We start from the raw sequence: 21,959 nt of genomic DNA, 5'->3' as shown, positions 1-21,959 counted from the left end.
TCTACTTGAACATAAATATGATTGTTTGGTTCTGACCCGAAAACACGATCAAGCCAACCATCAGAATATATGATGCAACAAACACGGCTATGGCTAAACTAGCGATACTTCAAATTCAATAGGATGGCTGTTTTAACTGTTAATTGCTTTTCCACCTGGATGTAGAAAATTTTAGATTTGAAATATTAATAGGGTGATTTGCCAATCGTTGCACAGCTAAGCACATGATTTTGGTGTTTATGCTGTATTTTAGTCATTTCAACCAAATTCACTCGATTTTTTTTGTAGATGCACTCATACAGGATTGGTAAACAAGATCCAAAAGTTCAAGTGTTTGAAATAAGTGACATAAAAATTTAAAAAATCATATAAAACAGCTTGTCTGTGCCCAATAGTTGCACAGGCATATTTTGTGTTGTGCATAATGTTGTCCGATTTTTTCCAATGGTTGCACGTTTTAAAAATCAGTCACCATGAGGTCGAATAGGCTGATATTTATTACGGACGCCTATTATGAGAATTTCTATTTCAAATGCAATCTAATTTTTAGACGGCCCCTTGTGAGGGAGGGGGGGAGGGAGGGTCTTCCATATAAACCGTCCAATACACTTTCCAATTCCAATTCGGCCCCAAAAAAACACAAAGCCGCCGGTTTGAGTGTCTGGAATAGCATTTATCACACGTGAAGTTTTCTCAGAAACTCAAATCCACCACTTTATTCACCCTAAGCCATTTGAGTTGAGTGTAATTTAACCTAATTTGCCCAGTGTTGAGCCTTTTTCTTTATATGTCCTACCAACATAAAATTTTATGTCTTTAAAATCCCATAGAATGAACTGAAAGGTATTTACTGTTTAATTTTTAAGTGGCTATTAACAGGTGAAAAGATTAGAGATCGTGATCTGTTTTGCCCCCTTTTACCCCTATGAAGAAGATGCGATTTTATAAAACAAATGTTTTAGGACTCACTTGGAAGTCGATCGTTTTTTACATAATGAAGCTCAATTTAAAACTTGAAAATGGACACAACCCCGCCAAAAGTTTCAGATCGTTTGACTGATTTATGCTCATGATATACAATTATGTATAAGAATTTTTTTTCTAGAAGTTTATTGATTTAAATATCTTTTTCATATAAGTGGGTTTATTTTTAATTAATGTAACCTCTGTAGCATTTCATCAATCTTCAGGAAACAATCACATCACATACAAATGCTTCTCAAGAGTTTTCCGGCTGGATCAAATTAAGTTTCACAAAGCTATGACTGTTTATTTTTCTGGATGATAAGGGCCAAATAAAGCTTCACATAGATGTCTCCAGTGACGGCAACTCGACGGCAGATTCGAATTCCTGAGAAAACTGCACGTCAGATAAGAAATATTTCCTCCTTTACAATATTCAGACAATATTAATAACAATATCAAAGGGGATCGCTGTTGCCATGGAATAAAATTCTTTTAGATTTGTCGTCACGAAATTTCAGAAGCAGACTTTTTCAGAACAGCTTTTAGATTTTCTGTATAAATTGTTGAGTAAATGGTCGGGATAAAGGATTTCAAACTAAATCTGATAACAAAGTTGTCACTCAAAGCCAATGCAGTTGACTTGACTTTGACACTTTTTAGACAATGCAAACTGCCCGATTTTCATATACACAGTTTCTCCAACGAGTTTAATAATTTCAAAACTTCATTTTTAAGATTTGACGGTAGAAAAAATAAACTTATAGATATATAAAGTGTCTTTGAATTATTGAATTCATTATTAAAAATCAACATTGAGTGCAAAAAATGTGAAAATTCATAGTGGAAAATAATTAATTAAAGCAAACAATTTACTAAAATTACTAGTTAAACGTAAATATCCACTTATTCAGAAAAAACATGTCTTATCAATAGGTAATTCGAGTAGTTTTAGTTGCATGCAGTCAATGAACGTGTTCAATTTGAAGAACTTTTCGCATGTACAAGAAATTCAAATAAGTTTGAAAAGAAGTTCGTTTTAAATTATTGATTTTGCCCATTCTTAAGATTAATTGTCTGCCAGCATGAGGAGAAGCAAAGTACTTCATGAAAAAAGTTATAACCATTTCGAAATAAAAAAAATCGTAATCCATTGAAAAGTGTTGTAAAATTGCAGAATTTGCTTTCTATAGCTTTCAATAATTTCATGACATGTTTTTGCGAAAATTTTGATTCAATTTTGCTTATTGGCAATGCAAAGCAGTATAATGCGATTCTTATTTTCATCCGGTTAACCAGCTTTCAAATTAGCTGTCAAAACACTAAAATTAAAAAAAAAAAAATACCTATTTTGAATTTTTTCTATGACAACGAATATCATTTTTGAGGTACAAGTTAGGTTAAGTTTTTGTTCACACGCAATGTATTGCAAGAACCAAGCAATATTTTTAAAATACAAAATTATGTTTTTTGATCAGTACATCTCTGATGGTTTTTGAATGAAAATTTAGATTTTTCCGTACAAGCCTCCTTACAAATTCAAATCACGTTGTTATAATTTTGGACTTAATCAATCAATTACAAAATTTGTATTGCTATTTTTAGCTGTAAAAACAACCAAACAAAGTTATTGGAGGTATACGAATTAATAAATTTGAAATTTCCGAACAAATTTTGCAGTGGAATTATGAACAACAATGGGGCAGGAGGAGATTGAGCGGACCAATCGTTGCACGTTTCAACATATTTTCTGGTTTAGTATGGATCATAATTTTTTTTCAAAATCATGGTGTTAAAATTGTCCAACAAACGTTTCGTATAGAAAACTGATACGAAAAATGTTTTGTTCTGACGTTAAACCTTATTTGCCGAAGAAGGAATGTTAAGGTTTTTGTTAACAATTAGAACAAAAACCGCGCGAAAAAAAAACAAGAAAAATTAAAACTGTCGTAAGATACACACTTACCAGCAGAAAATATCACAAAAGCCTTACTTCATCAGAAAACATACCGAATTAAATGATTCAGTATTATTTTTGAGGAAAAGTTGAAAAACAGCTGAAATATTGACAATTTAAGTCATGCTGTGCAACAATGGGTTAGGGGACAACGATTGGCAAATCACCCTAGTTATAAATTTTAGCAGGATAAATCGATAGTAATTTCCGTTTTCTAAATAAAATACATTTATTTATTTTCATTAAACGCACATATTGTAACCGATTTTGTTTGTCTGATGGCTGAGACTCGCTGGAGGAAGTAAAACATCATGGCCCTGAAAGGAAAAAAAAAGATTTCGTTAAAAGTCCAACCGTATAAATAATGTAAATAATCGAAACATACACGATATTATTGGTCCGGGAATCCGAAGTAAGCCCGCTGCTGCTCTTTGCCCAAAGGTATCTAAAACGCAGTAAGATTATGTTACAAAAAAACATCTTTAAAAATAAATAAGCATTACCTACCTGTTTGCTACTTGGTGATGGTCAACATTTCTTGAAAAAACTCCAACACCTCTTTTGTCTTTTACTTTTTGGAATTCCTAAACCAAATAAATATATAACTTGTTCGTCTTGGAAATCAATGTTGGTTGAACTAAATTAGAGGTCCAGTCAAGCATCAGTGATGTTTGAGAACTAACTATCAGATTGACTAGAAAAAATAGCCTTATCAACCAGCTGTTGATCTTTTTTAGCAATAAGAAGTTGAGAAATCTCCTACAGCCAAATCAACTTTACTGTAACATTAGTTTGTTCCTAGTTATCGACGTTCTGAAGTTATATTTTAGTTATAGTTTCTGAAAATTGAGCCGAAAGACACAATGGTCAAAATAATGAGGGCTTTTCGAACATTGATGATAATCATCCCGGTTGAAATAATGAAACTTTTTTGATGTCAGCTTAACTTTGGCTCATTTAAAGATTTATTCAAAGTAAAAGTAATATTCGATTTCCGACGTCATATGTCATAAATATAAGAAAAAAAAAGAAAATTCATTTAATTTCTTATTGAAAATCATTGTTTTATCAGAAAAATTTGCTTATTTCTATCAAACTGAGCTGATAAATTATTTAATCTATAAAAACATGAAAACCAAAAGAAAATAACTAAATTTTATTTTTTTTTGTGATATCACATGATTGATAACATTAGGAACCACGAAAAACGTACAACAAGAGATTCCAAAAATTCGCTGAGCCGTGTTTGCACATAAAATTAATAAAATGTTTCAAAGATTTCAAATCTTTTAATGAATTGAATTGTCGTTTTTTTTTCAATTATAGTCGTTTTAACATCTTTATATCATTCGCGACTTTAGTCAACGATGCAGTTGACGGACAGTCATTGAAAATTGTCATATTTGATTTCTCATTGTATTATGGAAAATTCAATTCAACATTTCAAAGTTATTTTCTTCGGGATAACAAAAATCGTAAAGGTAAGTCGGTATACCTCAAACTTTTTCCTCAATATGTTGAAATTCTATGATTTAATACGACTTGAAGACTTTAATATGCCTTTAATTCGACTTTAAGACAAAAAAACAATAATCAATTTTCTATTACGTTTCTACTTTAGGGTGTCCGTTGGAGTACCCCAATGACCTGACATTTGAAAAAGTTATGTGCTGCAGACTTAAACTGACCCTAGGCCTAGGTCTCATGCCGAATTTGGGCCAGATCGGATCACGAAAAGGGGTCGCACAACGAGCCTAAAGTTTGTATGGGATTTTGGGACATTTTGTTCGAGAAGAACACGAAAATCAAACGGTTTCACGTAAAGTCTGAACATATATTTTATCCGATGACTGCATTTTTATTTAATTTAAGTCACAAAAGTTATTTAGCTTCAAAAAATAGTTATTGTTTTTAAGGGTGATATTCATCACGTTTATAGACAGACACTGCTTCGAACATTTTGACGCAACATTAACAGTAATGAACAAAGTTTCCTCATTTTTGAAGTTTTATAACTTTTTTATCCTACATCGAATTGAAATGCAGTCTTTGGACGAAATATTTGGTAAAGTAGGTACTCAAAGTTTAGGCTTTACGAAAATCCGTTTTCAAAAGAAATCGGCCGAAGAGGATCGAAGTTATTCTTGAAAAACTGGATTTTCATGCTCCTCCCGAACAAAATAGCTCAAAATCCCATACAAACTTTAGGCTCGTTGAGCGAACCTTTCCCGTGATCCAATCTGGCCCCTTATTTGGCATGAGAGCTTGTACTAGGCCTAGGATCAATTTAAGCCTGCAGCGCATAACATTTCACAAGCTTGAAATTTCTCATACAAATTTGGGGCAGTCTAGTGTCCGTCTTACCGTCCGTCCCCTAGTTATAAAACCATTGCAAAATATTTTTTATTAACTTTTCAAATAACTAGCTGTGGTCTGGAAAATTAAGCATTTTCCAAAAGTAGCTTTCAATTTATCTAAATCAATATCAATGAAGAGTTTTACAATACGACTTCAACAAAATGAGCCATCTTTGATACAAAACACCCATTTTTCAAGGACTTTTTGGATTTAAGGCCATTTTTGAAAGACCATAAAATCAAAACTCAAATTTATAAAAAGCATCTGATAGCACACATTTGGACGATTTCAATGTTTACAGTTTATAAAAACGGTTCAGTATTTTGGTTTTTATAATCAAAACAAAAATCCGGGTCAGTATGAGCCTAACGGGCTAATTGGCATTTTTGCTGGTTGACTCTGGTTATCCTATTCAAAAATCTCGAAATAATAAAATTGTAGAACTCCTTATTTTACGAAAAGTCGAAAAATTTCATGTTTTACCGCTGAGATATCGTTTCGAGAAATAATAGTTCGGGTCATATAGACCCTAACCGCAAAGAAATAGTAAACATTATTAAAAAATTAATTAAGATTAATCATCGTGATTTTTGTTTTGAAATAAATTTTTAAGGCTTTATCGGTGAATGTTATGTTCTCATAGTGAGAACATTTCAAGAAAAGAACATGTTGAAGAAATGTGTTGAAAATGAGCGAGTAGAAATTTTTAAGAAGCATTTTCAATTCTTGAAACATTCATCGATAAGGCCTTAAAATTTTTTAGTTCATTATTAAAAAAAAGTTAGCAATATTGAGTAATTTATTCAGTTGGTATCTAGATCTATGTAAAACCCCCTCTTTAATTTCTTTTCGAGAATAATTTTCCCCATCAAGATAGTTTTCCGGGATTCAGTTGAGTTGTGCTGCTAAAATTTTGCTTAAATGGCCTTGAGCGTGCGTGCGATAAGAGCTAACACTTTGCTTCTTGCAAAATATAAACATATTCAAAACAGCTTCACAACCCGACCCTTGTTTGGTCTGATGATCTAGCTTTTCCCGATCCCAACGTTAGAATAGTTCAAATATTGTTTCATTTTTATTTGGAGATTTATACTTTGTTACCATCTGAAATAGATGATACTCGAACATGTGCAAATATCCTTGCCTTCACAAATTGAACGTTTCTAGTCTATTAGCCATCTCTCAAGTCTAAAGTGTAGCCAACCTCCGGGCAATTTGGTCCATCAGAAGCAAAAATCCTTCCTTCAAGTGTCATCCCGTACATATCGTCCCTGTGTCTTTGTTCGTGTGCCACTGTTTAGTGTGCTACTTTAACTACCGTCAAAGTCAAGTCCCGTCAAGGGTTTTCCTACTCACAGGGAAGGTGGATGGCTAAACAGAAAAGTAGAGAGCAAACCAAAAAAAAAAAACAGAAAAGTCCACCGGCTAGAGAAAATCTCAGCTGCCACTATAAAGGGCCGGAAAAGTGTCACTCGACTGCTAGTGGCAAAATATTTTTTCATTAAAATTATCTGATGTCGGTCCGATGAACACGGATTTCAAGTCTGCCATGTGATACTTGGGGATCAGACAGGGAACCAACCAAAAACACGAGAAAAAAACAGAAAACAAGTAAAAGATAACGATATGTCCTCTCGCTTTGAAGCGATGCGGTGGGGCTTCCAGGAGAAAAACTTAACTGTTTGAACGAGATCAAAATGGTGCGATAAGCTATTCGAAAAGGGGTTCACAAAAGGATGACGAAAACTAATGGCAGATTAAAGTTGATGAGCCAGTTTAGAAACTTTCGAATAGTTGGAGGTAGGTTTAGGTACCTGTCTGAGCGAACACGGGGGTTAATAGGATGAAAAAATGAATCAGGTTTACTATAACTTTAATTTTAAACAAGTAACTGCGCTCTTGAGATTTCTTTGGTGTATAAATCCTTGTAGTATAAAATATCACGTATCTTAAGTTATGTATTTTTTTTAGATATTCGAAAACAACTAGAAAACCAAAACAGTTCACAGAGCAAAATTCCGATGCAGAAAATTGTAAAACACCCAATACTCTACACACCAGGGCCGTAGGAAGAAGCGGCTCCTGGGGGGGGGGTTATGACAAATTGTTTCTTTATAACATTTTTTCTTCAACAATGCATACATAACAAATATTTAAAAAAAAAATTGAAGGTTCTTACTTTCAAAAATATTTATCCCAGTTGGCAATTCTTTTTCAAGAATTTTTGAAAAATAAATTAGGGATTTGTAGATTCCATTTCAAAGAAAAAACTTTTTAGCCTGACAATTTGGGGAATTGGTAAGTTATCGGCAAATTATTTTTAAATATTGAGAAATAAAAGTAAGAGATTAAGTTTGCGGGTCAAATAAGATTTATTTTCTGCTCTTGTTAAATCGAATAAAATATAAGATTTAAGTTTCAAGCTTTGTTTAAGAAGAATCTGCAATATAAATTATGTTAACCAAAAAACCGGTAAAATGTGTTCTTTTATTTTGAAAATAAAATAAAAAAGTTCATTGGCCACAAAATAATTATTAACAGGTTATTTCATGATTTATTTTATATATGTGTTTTTTTTTATTTGTGTTACAAACTGACTCTGGTTGAAAATAAAATTTTAATTTTGAATCCAGAATCAAAACTATAAAACTGCAATCGCTAGTAATTTGAATCCTGAATGAAATTCTCACATATATGTTTCAATTTTGATTATAAAACTCAACTTCGAGTTTAATTTGAATATTTAATTTTGATACCGAATCTAAGTACCCAGCAAACATTTTTGTAGGTATATTTCTCAACAAACTTTGCTATACGTTTCATATACATTATAAAATCATCTTATATAACTCGAAAAAACTGCATTTACGTACTAAAGTGGAGGCAATATACATACATATTTTTAACTTCTGGCTTATGCGATAAGTGTTGTGAAAATTGAACGATATACAACACCTTTTACCGTACATCCTGACAATATGCGAGAGAGCGCAAGTTCTGCTCTCAATGCATGCAAACCGTTGCCAGCGACAATATTTGCTGCTTCTCTCATTGGACAGTTTAACCAAATGGACCCTCTGATATATACTGCCTTTTAACCTAAGATTGAAATATGAATTCCGAATTTTAAACGATTTTTGATTCTAAGTTCCAGATAATAATCCTTACAAATTATGAGTCAAAAAGCGAAATTTTTATCGGAATTTCAACCAGACATATCTTTGTTGAATTCTACATTTTTAGTTTTCAATGTAAATTTATTTGAAATTCAACTTGTGAATCAGAATAAAAATGCGAATGATAAAACTGTTTCAGATTTTACAATTTCGGATCATCATTATGAAAGTTTCCTTAGTTCCAATTCTGCATTAAAACTAAAAGTTCAAATTTCAGATCTTCAAATTGGTTTGAAATTTTCAAATAAAGTTTCATATTCCGAAATGATGATATTAGTAACATTGAAGTTTGTAAAACCGAGATTCAAATAAGGATTTTTTCCCGGATCATCCAAAATTAAGTTTAGGAAAAATAAACTGGATATAGAATCGGAATTCTCATCACAGAGTAGAGTAGAGTAGAGTTAGAGTAGAATATTTTGCTTACCATTCTTGAACCATCATGGGGGAGGGGGGTTAAACCCCCAAAACCCCCCTTCCCCGTTCCTACGGCAATGCTACACACAAACGAATATTCTACTTAAATTCGTCAACAAAACCCAATGACAGCAGTTCGAAATAAGCCGAATCAAACTTAACAAGAAAACGACACTTTATCGCCCCTGATGAAGATCCAATAAAGACCGAAACGTCGGAGTAAAAAAAGGTAGTTTTTCTTAAAAATCCGAGACTGATAGCCGTTAAAAATCCTTAAAAAAAAGAGAATAAAAATCAAAATAATAACATGTTGGAGTCTTCTTTATCCATAAATTGGAACCAGTATTCAATTCTATTCTGAAATGATTCTCAACCTAGAATTGTAACTAATCAATAAGCAATCGAATATTGCTGCTAGATGGCAGTGATGATTACACGTTAGACTAGTTCACTTTTTGGCTTTTTTGGCAGATCAAAGCCGGACTCATGTGGATTGTTCCTCATACATTTTCAAGTATTTGAGATCTATTGAACTCATCTACGTTCTGTTCGATGAGTTTTTGTGAAAAAAGTCCATTTTTCTTGAAAATATTTCTATGAGATTTCAAGCAAGCCACTGTGAATATAAAACGATAATTTTATGATGCATGGTGGTTGATATTATTAGCATTTTCATGGATCTGTTTTAGATAATCGTTCAAAACAAATTGAAAAAATTTAAAAATCATAAGCTACCAACTTGTACAGAAAGTTCACTGAAGGTTAAACATCTGCAGTAAATAAAACCGAAATTTTTTTTTTCGTGAAATCTTTTCTTGTCAAGATAGCCCTGTTTATAACCATTCATTTGATGTTTTAATTGTGAGTATCGCAAGAATGGGAGCAAAATTATTCAAATAATATTAATGCATCAGTTTTCGAATCATAATTGTGTTTCATCAAAGATATTATATTCTATCAAGATACCCGGCTGCATAGTTTTTCGAACAAGTAGTCTGGGATACAGCGTTGCCAGATTGAAAACCGCTCAAGTCCGTAGATTTTACGAAAATCGAAAAACGTACTGATTTCGCAAAAAAAAAACTTGATGACCTTTTTTTTTTTTCTTTTGGTCGTCAGGTAGAATTCTCAATCATCCTCAGAATCCCTTGAATTTATTCGATTATCCGTAGAAAATCCGTAGGAAATGCTGAAAATCCGTAGATTTCGAGTATCAATCCGTAGCTCCGTAGAAATGCTGAAAATCCGTAGAACTACGGAGAAATCCGTAGATCTGGCAAGGCTGCTGGGATATCATCTCGTTGCTTACGGTGCTGCCACCAACGAAAAAGTCTTCAAGCTTTCAACTTGCATTCAAGCTTGCAAACACATAAGTTTTGCATTCGACCGACGAAACAACCATGATGTGTATATATAGGAGGTGATTTAGATTCTCAGATTCAAAAAGGCATACGGCCAGACAAGCGGCAATCAAAGCAAAACAAAACAATTTTAAATTATCATCATGTTTTTAAAGCAGTCATTGATCATGACATAGCCGGCAGAATTTGTTTGACTACAATTATCTAACTGTAGTGAAAATTCAAGCTGAACGGTCCTATGATTACAAGTTTTATTTTATTTCGATTTTTTTTTTTACTTTTATCTAAACATACTGTTGCGCCCACTGCTAAAAAACCGCTCCTGCGGTGTAATCTCTAGGTAGAGCTAGGTAGCCGAACCCCATCAACTGACAGTTGCGAATATCGCTTGCACCAACACAAGCGCGCACTGTCTGTCAATGAGGGTCGGCGGGTAGGAACGAGCTAGTCTAGCAGTTTCCGTTTTGTCAGTCTGTTCTAGAAAGTCTTTGGAAATATATCGAGTCCGATCATGTAGAACATAATTTGTTGTTCGCGTTTGAATAAACTTAAAATCCGTTGCGCAAAACGTTAGTTTCGAATTGAGTTGATCCGGAAAGCTTAAAATTAACACAACGTAGGGTCCGGTTTATCGCTCGACGGTATACATACATATCTGAAGAACTAAAACAGAAGTGCACCACTTCTAGGGGTCAATTCGACCAGATTTTCCTGAAGTTTGGTTTTTTCATTGATGATTGATGTTTGCTCCAATTTGAAAACAGAAAACAAAACAATAAGAATGGGATGAATGGAAATGCTGCATCCTCAGCTACAGTTCGGCTGAAAACGAATCCTTTGGTGGCTTGTTTTATTATCGATCCGTTTTTTTTAGCTCTTTTATAATCTTCGATAAGCTCTTGTAGATGTTTTTTTGTAAATTTTTTAATTCTTTAGATCGGCGATCATTTTGTCCCACCTGATTGAGCTCGTTCTGTTCCGTCTGGTATTCGGCCGTCAGATACAGGAACAGCTGCTTCACACTCCAGTTCAACAACGTATTCAGGTTGATATTAAGATCGAATGTCAAGAAGCGTTTCCGGGAAGCGCTGAAGTCCGGAATGTTTTTGCTGCAATATTTAATTGAAAATCGAATCACTCCCATCCCAAAACTAAATCGCTTACGTGGTCTAAATTTTCCAAACTATATCATGATACTGAGATTTCATTTCAAACTTACACTAGCACTTTGACGGCGTTAATCCGAGCCGGAGTTCGGTTATCGTTGAAGAAAGTTGACGTAAAGCACCAAATGTCCTATCGATTGTGGTGTAAACAAAAACTCCAAAGCATGCTGTTAAAATTTTCGAATTTATGGTTAAAGCCTTATTCGTCAATATTATTTTGGCGCTAGTCCCCAAAATTTCTCAGAAGCCGATAGTAACTGGTTTCATGCAACCTGAAAAACGTGGCATCAAGAGAACTTGCTTACAATTTGATCAAAGCGCGCGCTTTTTTAAACTCCTGGTCCGTGGCGCAGTCATGGGGTACTTGATTGAATTAAAAATCTTTGCTTGTGCATAAGTTTGTGGAAAACTTGAACGGAAAATCTATATATATATATATATATATAAAACAAGGAGAGAGACAGCCCATACAGAAATGTGCGAACACGCAAAACTCTTCACTGGATCATCCGATTTGCATTCAATTTTTTTTGTTGTGTTCGTCTTCACGCGAAGAATAACACAACGGAGAGATAATTTCGAAAATGTTTTTGTGGAATTTGAAAATTAATTTTTAGTTTTTATTCGTATCAAATAAAAGTCATGGCACCCGATTTCATTTTTTTTTCATTGGAATCACCCAGAGTAGGAAGGCGCCAAAAGCAATCAAGGCTTACTGATGTGCATCCATCTCTCTATAGGAAGTTTTGGCGCCAATTTTCATTGCAAGTGTACTTTTCACGTGGCACCAGTAAAATGGATACTTGGATGTAATTGTTCACCTTCCGTATGGGGTGAAAAAAAAAAGAACGCAATAAGCCGGCATGGAGTATACTTATTTTCGAAAATTGTCATTTTTTCTTCAACATCAAGGCAACTTTAACATGTTTTAAGCTAATTTACCCAAAGCTATCCGGATTGCCCGGTTTTACCCGGACTTGACCGGGTAATTGATAAAACAAAATTAAAAGGGCCCGGTCAAGTCGTCCAGCCAAGTTATCCGGATTTTGATAAAAAAAACCCGAATTTTACGTATTTAGTCATTTAATTTGCCAAATAAAAAAAAATAAATCTCTTATTAAGTTAATTTTTTTTTAAATTTTGCGTACTAAAACGAAATTTGTTGAGCAATTTTTAACATAATAATCATGCACGGTTTCTGGATGCTTTAAATACGATTCAAAATTGTCGGATTCTTCTAAGGCATCTTCCAAAATTTCTGATGCGTTTCGAAGAAAAAATTTAGTAAAGTGCTTTTCGTTTTTTTTTTTTTTTAGTAGTTTCTGAATTTAGCCCAAATTTGCCTGGTATTGCCCGGATTTAGCCCGGATATTGTTAGGTTTTAAGATAGAATAAATTTGCCTGACCAGGATACGCGCGGGAACAAATCTGATCTCTTTTATTTACTCCGTTATTTTGTTTTGTTTATTTTCCGGTAAAATGAAAGACTGTCATATTATTCAAGAAAAATAATATTCTACGTATGACTGTGGAAGTTTTGACATATCCAAAACAACTGAACAGATAACAATGAAATATTCCATTACAGAATCTTCTGTTCATATTTATGGTATGACATCAAGAGAACGTATACGTATAGAGACGACCATAAATTGATTTACTTGGTTTTTGTAAACGTCAAGAATGTAATGAGTTAGTTCGAGAATAGAATGATATTAACTTTGTAATTCTATGTGAATTTCATCAGAAAACCAAGGAAATGTTAGATACTATCCACTTCTTCCTTTCATACTAAGGTGCTAAAAAACTAAACAAAATTAAGGATATACATAGGGTTGACTTTGTAAAAATAAAATTCATAATTTGATCTAACACTCAGTATCAGAAATCAAGAACAGATAATTGGTTCAATAACATCTTCAAATACAAGAAGCTTGAAAATAAAAATTTTAGTCTCGACGAAAATATGATTCAAGATACAAAACAGAGATAATGAAATCAGAATTAGATTTGCAATGACTTTTTTGAATTTCATTTCTGATTTTGAATTCAAGATCTCAAAGTAAAAAAAGATTTCATAACCGTTTGATTTGAAATTGCTGTGAATAAAAATCCCATGTACATACACATATATTGAATGTTCTAATTTTCTTTGTTCAGTGCTTAAGCATCCATTTCTCGATAAATATGATAAAGATATAAAAAAGATGATTTCAAAAATTAAGAGGAGATTATCTAATACAGAGAACATATCAAATGCATGAAAGATAACGAAAAACAGAATGGTATATGAAAATTTGTTGATATTTATATATTTGCAGCATAAAAAAAAATCGCGAAATTTCATACCATGAAAAGTGTTGTGCCATTTCTACAAGTTTGGTACCTATACGATAAAGAAAATTTAAAACATGGTTTTGGCGAAAAAGGAAAGACAGTTGATCAAAACTGCTTAAAATGACGACACATTTCAACAAAACACTTTTTGGCACTTATCTTAGGGTTAATAGAAATTGAACATATCGGTATCAAGGATCCTCTGTAAATGAAAAAAAAATGTAAAACGGAAGAAAATAGATTTTTAACTTTATGCCAGAAGATATTCGCTTTCCAGTTTTGTTGGAAGTCAATCTTCTTCGAAGATTTTTGCCCCTGGAGGTAGGCACAACCATAATATGACAAAAGTATTACGAAAATAGTCAAAAAACTGCGTCGATTCACTCCGTTTGAAGGTAACAATCCAGTTTCTTGAGCGTAAATAATTATTTACCTTTTTGCCTTTCTTTCAGAAAGGTATAGTTATCGGTCGATTTGGGAAATCATTAATTATGGGTCTTAGATATACCTTTATAGGTACCTATCGAATCAGCTCGACGAGTTCAGACGATGTCAGTGTATTTGTGTGTGCTGGTGTGATTTTTTGTAAACTTTGTCAACACGTTTTTGCGAAACTGGGAAGTACAATAAAAATAATTTTTGTCTTAAAAAATTTGATTTTTTTCCCTCTTCAATGTATAAAAGAAAGAAAAAAAAACAAAATAGTTTGAAAAAAAATTTTTCAAAGTAATTATCATCAAATCATCACTCCAAAAAAACGTGTCAATTTGGTTTGCTACCCACAACCAGCAATCACTAAAATGAAGATTATCGTCATATACACGATGGGCGCGTTCGCTACACCCTATTCGCTACACGATGGACGCACTCCACTCCCACTCATGATGTCTTCATGACGACAACGAGCTATAGAAAAGGGAGTAAGAATTCTTATATCTTGACAATTTTAACTCTTTTACCAACTCAGTGTTAACCGAACCGGTTGCAAAAATTTTGAAGCCGAAGCTTCAATACCATATTGTGATAAAATGGAGTTTCATAAAGGGGTACATATCAAACCGATGGGTGTAGGGTTCAACACCGCATTTTTCTGCAGCGATGGCTGGCTTCGATACGTCGAAGCAAGCGTGAATCTGTTAGATAATTTTGTAGTAAGTTTGAAAAAGGGCGAACGCACCAAATGTAAACAAACATAGCGTAACATTTCATAAGGGCGAAACTATCAGTTAGCTCGAAAAAAAAACGCTTTTGAAACTTCGGAACATCTAATCAAATCCTATTTCAAAAATCGACGCTATCTATTGGCCCTACCCGGATAATAAAATCCCATTTTAAATAGGCGTAATTTTGCGTTCAAAAGAAAATGCATCAACAAAAAGTTTCACCCAATTTAATTTTATCAACTGTTTTAAAGTTTAAAGTGATTTTTTGTACAGACGTGTTAATTTCAAAATGTTGAATTCCCTGGACTTTAAAGTATTTCTGATTTTAAACTTAACTAAAAAAAATCGGGTCCAATAGTGAGTTTCAGAATTCAGATCAAAATCCACAAATTCAGATGCAATCCAGCGCTAGACGATTTTCAAAACAAATTTACAAAACCGACATAATGGACAAAAATGTCAAAAAAGTCAATTACTACAAAAATGACAATTGTTTAAATTTTCTTAAATTACAAAGTGTATCAAATTTACATAATTGATAAAATTGATAAAAATTACAAAATAGACAACATTCACAAACTTTAATCAAGTTTTAACAAGCCTGACATATTTCACAAATATGGGAAAAATTGACAAAAATTGACCGATTTTGAATGGATTGACATAAATTATAACATTTACAAAATTGACAAAACTAGATAGATAAAATGAATATAAATCATAAAACTGAAAAAGTTTTCAAAATATGCTAAATTGACAGAATCAATATAGAAAAAAATTAAACAAATTTACCAAACTGACATAATTTACAAACATTTCAAAATAGTCTATAATTACAAAAATGACATGATTGTTAAAATCATCAAAAATTACAAATTGGACCAAACTTGCATAGTTGACAAAATTGAAAAAAAAGTGACAACATTCACAAACTTGTTAAAATTTACAAACCTGACAAATTTTGCAAATATGTGCCCTTTTCAAAAATCGACCTTACGTTGCGAATCATTCGTTGGCATACCCAGAATCCCATTATTTTCTTCCAATAAGATTCTATATTCCCTACCCAGAATGAGAGCAGCAGTGGTATAATTTTTTTCAAAAGGGCGTGCGGCCAAATGTTAACAATCAAATTGTCAGCTGGGTGAAAAAGTACCGTTTGAAGACTTACATTTTAAACCTAATTACTTTCAACGCGATTTTCTCGAAACAGCTTTCGTCCTTTACAAAAATGAATCAACATAGAAATCAAAGTTTTTAGCATACCTATCAGGGGCATTCTTTCTTGTATACTAGTAAGAATGCCCCTGAAAGGTATGCTAAAATAATTTATACCACTGCTGCTCTCATGCTGGTTAGGGAAAATAGAATCTTATTGGAAATAAAATAATGTGATACTAGGATCAACTGATCTAGCAGAAGCATGTATATTGACAAGTTAAAGTCAAAAATCAAAAATAAATATTTTAAATATTGTCGAGTATAAGTTTTTTCATCATTCATTTTCACTTGCCGTTCTAAATGTTCTAAATGTTGACAAAACTACCTGTGGAGTCCAAATATAATCTGATGCTAGAAATCCAATGGAATTGCGTCAAAATGAAAAGTGATGCCTGAGTTCGAAAGCTTCGAAAGAGAGAGAAAACAAGCGAGAGGAAAGGGAACAGAATTGTAACGGTCAGTTGATGGCAGGTAGCGAACAGAAGTGGTTTGGTGCAATAAAGAATAAGTTGAGTTTGGTGCAAATAATAAAACGTGGTGTAAGTTATTTAAGTCCGATTACAGAGGTCCCTACAAATTGGCGCAGCCGGTACGATGGTGTGTAGTTTTATTTGTGGTTTTAAATCCAAATGATTTTTTTTTTCGTGGCTGAAAGTCTCCTGCAAATAGTTTTCCCAAGATGGCGGCTGAAACAAAAGTATCAGGGTGAATTTCTTTTTTAATTGAACTAGTTATCGAAAGAAACAATGAAGTAATGTAATCAAAAGATCCGAGTGCGGTTGAAGGCCGAAACGGCAACATAAAAAAAAAACCAAGTCCGGTTGAAGACCGAAGAGGTAAAAAAAATAATAATAATAATAATGCGAAAAAAAAAGTTTGAGGAATCACTAAAAAGATCCGAGTTCGGTTAAGGACCGTAACGGCAATAACAAGAGGAAAAGAGGAAAAAGAGGTTGTTTTTTTTGGAAATTCAAGCGTCAAAAAAAAAATTAAAAAAAAATAAATTAATAAGAAGAGTTAAAGATCCGAGTTCGGTTGAGGACCGTAAAGGCAATAAAATAAATTTTGTTTCAGCCGACCATGCCCTCAATAAATAATTAAATGTGGAAAATGGATTATTTTAAATAGCAATGAAATTGGAAAAGAAGTTCAGCAAACAAAACGGATCCGAAATCTTTATTTCAAATTAATTTCAGATGGATGCCGGAAATTTTTTAAATTTGGAACCTTTTGACGATACTGTCGATGCTTCGAATCTTCGGCTTGAGTGGGAGGAATGGCATAGGTCTTGCGAGCTTGTTATGCAACTATTGCATTTTGAAACTCAAAATGAAAAGCTTCTGTTTATGTTGGCTCGTGGTGGTCGAGGTTTACAACGCATTTATTGTCATCTGGTACCTGTTGCAGATGAAATTTATCCTCCGCCAGCCAAAGTTCCATTTGCTCCTTTAGAAGTTCCAGAATACGATAATGCCATCAAACGATTAAATGCCTTCTTCGTGGGTAAACGCAATGAGCGGGTTGAGTTAGAAGTTTTTCGCTCCCTCAAGCAGTCCAGTGGGGAATCATTTAACCGCTACATTTTGAGGTTACGCACACAAGCGGCGCGCTGTGATTTCCGAGATCGCACGGAGAAAGAACTGCTACATCAGGTTACGATTGGGGCATATGATGAAAAAATAAGGGATAAAGGAATGGAAGATGTTATGAGCTTAAATGAATTGATAAATTATGCTGTAAATCGAGAGGTGTTGATGAAACAGAAGGAGAACAGCGGACTTTTCAAAACAGATTCATTTCCTGTGGCATCAATCAATCAAAATTGGCGTAACAGTCAAGTTTTCAATGCTGGAAGAAACCGAGGATCTATTCGAAATGGACGCAAATTTGATAATGGTCGTCAAGTTTTTGAATGTAAAGCATGTGGCTCATGGAGACACCGTATGGGTGACAAGAGTTGTTCCGCTAAAAATGCGTTTTGTAACAAGTGTGATGAAAAAGGTCATTTTTTACGTAAGTGTCCCAATCTCCGAAACAGTTTTTCACAAGATCGCTTTTCATGGAAGAAACCAGAAAATACCAATGCTTTACGTCGAATGGAAATTTCAGAAACGGCAATGGATCACACCGGAAGTCGTCCATCAAGGAACCTACCTGAGCATGGCCGTAGGAACGGGGGGGGGTTTGGGGGTTAAACCCCCCCCATGAGTATCCAAAATAGAAGGCGATGTTTTCTACTCTACACTGAAAATTTTAAATTCAGAACCAAATTATGATAATATAGTAAGGTTAATCAAGCGTAACAATCTAGACTTAAAAGTAACGCCAAAACCTCAATAGTCCATTCAGAGTCCGAAATTCGGCTGTACTTTTTCAAAAGTTTCTCACTTGTTCATCTTAGTTTCAAGACTAAATATTCAATTTTGAAATAAATTAGGCCCATTTCGGTAGGATTTTATTCAATAATTCCCATGAACAAAATTGTTTTTATATTTTTTTTTCGAATTCTGTATCCAGTTCAAGATTCTCGATTTTCAGTTAGAATAATCATGATAAATTAGAAATGAAAAGCTGCTTTGAAATTCTGGTTAAAATTTGGTTTTGCATTTCATATCAAACTTAAATCATGTTTTTCGAGATCATATGCATTTTAAATATTTTGATAATAGTTTTCCGATTTTTTTTTTTCATATTCAAATTGAAAATTCTCAAACTGCATTCTTACACAAAATTCAAAAATTAAAAGCTTCGAAATCTCAATCCAAAATTGAAAAGTCAGATCAGATCTTTGTAGATTCATATTTTAATTCTGATTCACAATACAGATTCAAATTAAATAATTTAAATAGTGAATTTAGATTAAACTTGAACTACAGATTTCAAATAATAGATTCATAAATCTCTTCTGGAATCATGAATCTCATCTAAAATAAGATTTGGAAATCCTATTTTTTGTACATTTCAGAAATCATGAGGAAATTCGGATACAAATTCAAGAGCAATTTTTGAATACAAGTTGAAAATTCAGATTCAAAATTCAGAAATGATTTTACTTGTAAATGGGCTTGTGATATAGCTCAGTTGGCAAGTCTGTTGTCTCCTGAGCCGATGTCCGCGAGTTCGAGCCCAAGAGTAAACATCGAACACAGTTGTACCTGATAAGTTTTTCAATAACGATCCGCCAACTGTAACGTTGATAAAGTCGCGAATGCCATAAAGATGGTAAAACGACTATAATCGAAACAAAAAAAATTTTTTACTTGTAAATAAATTTTACAATCAACATAAATTGTTGAGGAATTCAAGAGATCATGAATTTAACACATTGCGGACCAAATACGAGATATCTTGTTTTTTCGCTTGCCAGCAGTGTGCTACATTTCGAATGGACATTCAAGTATAATTCGAATAGACTGAATTTGAGTGTTAAACTTTATTCGACATGAACCCATCAATTGCCTTAACATCGCAATCCTTAATGTGTAAAGATTGGTTTTCAAATCAATTTCAAGATTTTAATTTAAAAAAAAAGTTTGTAAACACCATTTAATTGAAAATCACAAATAAAAGTAAGAATTTGAGTTTTTTGCTTCATTCGAAAAACCCAAATTTTGTTAAAAAAAATCATCCACAGGATTTTCATTATGGAATTGATTTTTTAAGAAAAATATTTGCTGTTAAAGAAACATCTTCACCTAAAAAATCTGCACAACTGACCTTTAAGGTTAAGGTCCAATTTTCTGAAGTTATGATTTATTGCTAAAACTTTTAATGTAAAAGTACTTAACAATTAATAATAATCATATGGTCACAAGCATAATTTGTTTTAATTTTTTACAAATTCGTGATTTGACGGGCAAAAATCTTAGGTAAAAATCAATCACCAAAACCCCCCCCATGAGTCGGTTCTTCCTACGGCCCTGTACCTGAGGTATGAACACTAAACATTCTATCATTTATCGCCTTTATAATTATTTTTGACTTAACTTTAATTTGAAACATGAAATAAATTGGATGAATTAATAGTAATATGCTCAATTTATTTGTTAGGAAAAATCATCGAGTAATGGGGTCTTAACTTGCTTTATTGATCACTTGCCAGTTGACTTTTTAATAGACTCTGGTGCGGTAATAAATACCGTTACAGAAGAGGTTTGGAAGCAGTTATTAGATACCAATGCAAAGCTGTTCAAGAAAAAATTTCAATGTGACAGGGAGTTCACTGCATACGCCTGTGAAAATCCGCTCAAAGTTAATGTAATTTTTGAAGCTTGGATTTCAATTAACGAAACGAAACCAAGAAATTATGCCGAATTTTTTGTGATCCAAGGTGCTCGAAGGTGTTTACTTAGCAAGAGAACTTCTGAAGACCTCAAGGTTTTAAAAGTAGGTTTGGATGTACAACACGTAGATGAGAAACCAAATGCATTCCCAAAATTCCCTAACGTTCAAGTTAAACTATCAATTGATCGTTCAGTCGTCCCGAGAAAGATATCTTATTTGAGGATTCCTGTAGCTATGGAAGATAAAGTTAACAAAAAGCTACAACAAATGCTAGATACTGACGTAATCGAACCAGTTATCGGACCAGCGGATTGGATCTCTCCTATGGTTGTTGTTCCAAAGGGGACCGATGATGTTCGCTTGTGTATCAATATGCGTTATCCGAACCAAGCAATTAAAAGAGAGCACTATCCTTTGCCACTGATCGAAACACTGCTTAACAAATTCAAAGGCTCAAAAGTTTTTTCAAAATTAGACATAACTTCAGCATATCACCATGTAGAGCTACATCCTGAATCTAGAGACATAACTACTTTCATGACTAGCAAAGGGTTAATGAGATTCAAAAGGCTCAACTTCGGTGTCAACTGCGCGCCGGAAATTTTCCAACGCATCATGAGTGAAATGCTGGCAGGAATCGATAATGTCGTAGTTTATATTGACGACATAGTCGTGAGCGGCAAAACTCAAGAAGAGCATGATGAACGACTAAATCAGGTGTTAAGCGTTCTTAAAGAGAATAATGCTTTGCTGAACCACGAAAAATGCTTATTTGGTGTAGAAGAACTCGAAATCCTAGGATTTAAAGTAAACAGTTCTGGAATAAGTCCAGCTGATGATAAACTAACGGCCATTAGGAACTTCAGGGCACCTGAAACGAAAGAAGAAGCAAGGAGCTTTCTTGGGTTGGTGGGGTTTGTAGGTCAGTTTGTTCCACATCTTTCGACTAGAACCGAGGCAATCAGGAAATTTATCAGAGGGGAAGTGGAATCTTTTGGGCAAGAGCAGCACAACGCATTTGAAGACTTACGAAACGAATTGACCAACACCGTTCATCGATTGGGATATTTTGATCCTAAAGATAGTACAGAATTATACGTAGATGCGTCTCCAGTGGGTCTTGGGGCTATCTTAGTCCAAAGAAATGATAATAATGAGCCTAGAATAATAAGCTACGCATCAAAAGGACTTACAAAAGCGGAACGGGTGTACCCTCAAACCCAAAGGGAAGCACTGTCTGTAGTATGGGCAGTAGAAAAATTTTATTCGTATTTGTTTGGACTGCATTTCACTGTATTTACGGATCACAAAACACTCGAATATATTTATGGTGGTAAACACCGTGAAGGAAAACGTGCATGCTCTAGAGCCGAGGCTTGGGCTCTAAGATTACAGCCTTATGACTTCTCCGTAAAATATATACCAGGTGCGTTAAATATCTCTGATTGTTTTTCGAGGTTGTGTCCACAATCAGATATCCCGTTCGGAACATTATATCTGCGGGTTAGGAGAAAGCCTGTCAGCTATTACACTTGAGGACATAAAGAGGGAAACTG

The 21,959-nt window shown here is 33.6% G+C and overlaps 1 protein-coding gene across 1 annotated transcript; it reads right to left on the bottom strand.

Moving 5' to 3' along the window:
* Window positions 1-3,311: 3,311 nt before the first annotated feature.
* LOC129752702 (signal peptidase complex subunit 3-like) lies at window positions 3,312-21,895 on the bottom strand. The gene is made up of 4 exons (XM_055748474.1): window positions 21,827-21,895; window positions 11,452-11,528; window positions 11,191-11,341; window positions 3,312-3,365 (listed from the first exon to the last, which is right to left on the bottom strand). The coding sequence occupies exons 1-4, from the start codon at window positions 21,893-21,895 to the stop codon at window positions 3,312-3,314; spliced, it is 351 nt and encodes a 116-aa protein (XP_055604449.1).
* Window positions 21,896-21,959: the final 64 nt, after the last annotated feature.

The sequence above is a fragment of the Uranotaenia lowii genome, chromosome 3 (assembly GCF_029784155.1).
Source record: "Uranotaenia lowii strain MFRU-FL chromosome 3, ASM2978415v1, whole genome shotgun sequence".
Lineage (NCBI taxonomy): Eukaryota > Metazoa > Arthropoda > Insecta > Diptera > Culicidae > Uranotaenia > Uranotaenia lowii.
Note: the sequence above shows the minus strand (reverse complement) of the source record. Positions and strands in the feature narration are given on the sequence as shown.

What these genes read in the sequence shown, in the direction of transcription:
- LOC129752702 (XM_055748474.1), bottom strand. Translation starts at nt 21,895, where the DNA reads ATGTTCCGAACGGGATATCTGATTGTGGACACAACCTCGAAAAACAAT. An exon ending in AGAGATATTTAACGCACCTG is followed by an intron (nt 11,529 to 21,826) that starts GTATATATTTTA and finishes CACAATCGATAG; the next exon opens with GACATTTGGTGCTTTACGTC. An exon ending in AACGCCGTCAAAGTGCTAGT is followed by an intron (nt 11,342 to 11,451) that starts GTAAGTTTGAAA and finishes TAAATATTGCAG; the next exon opens with CAAAAACATTCCGGACTTCA.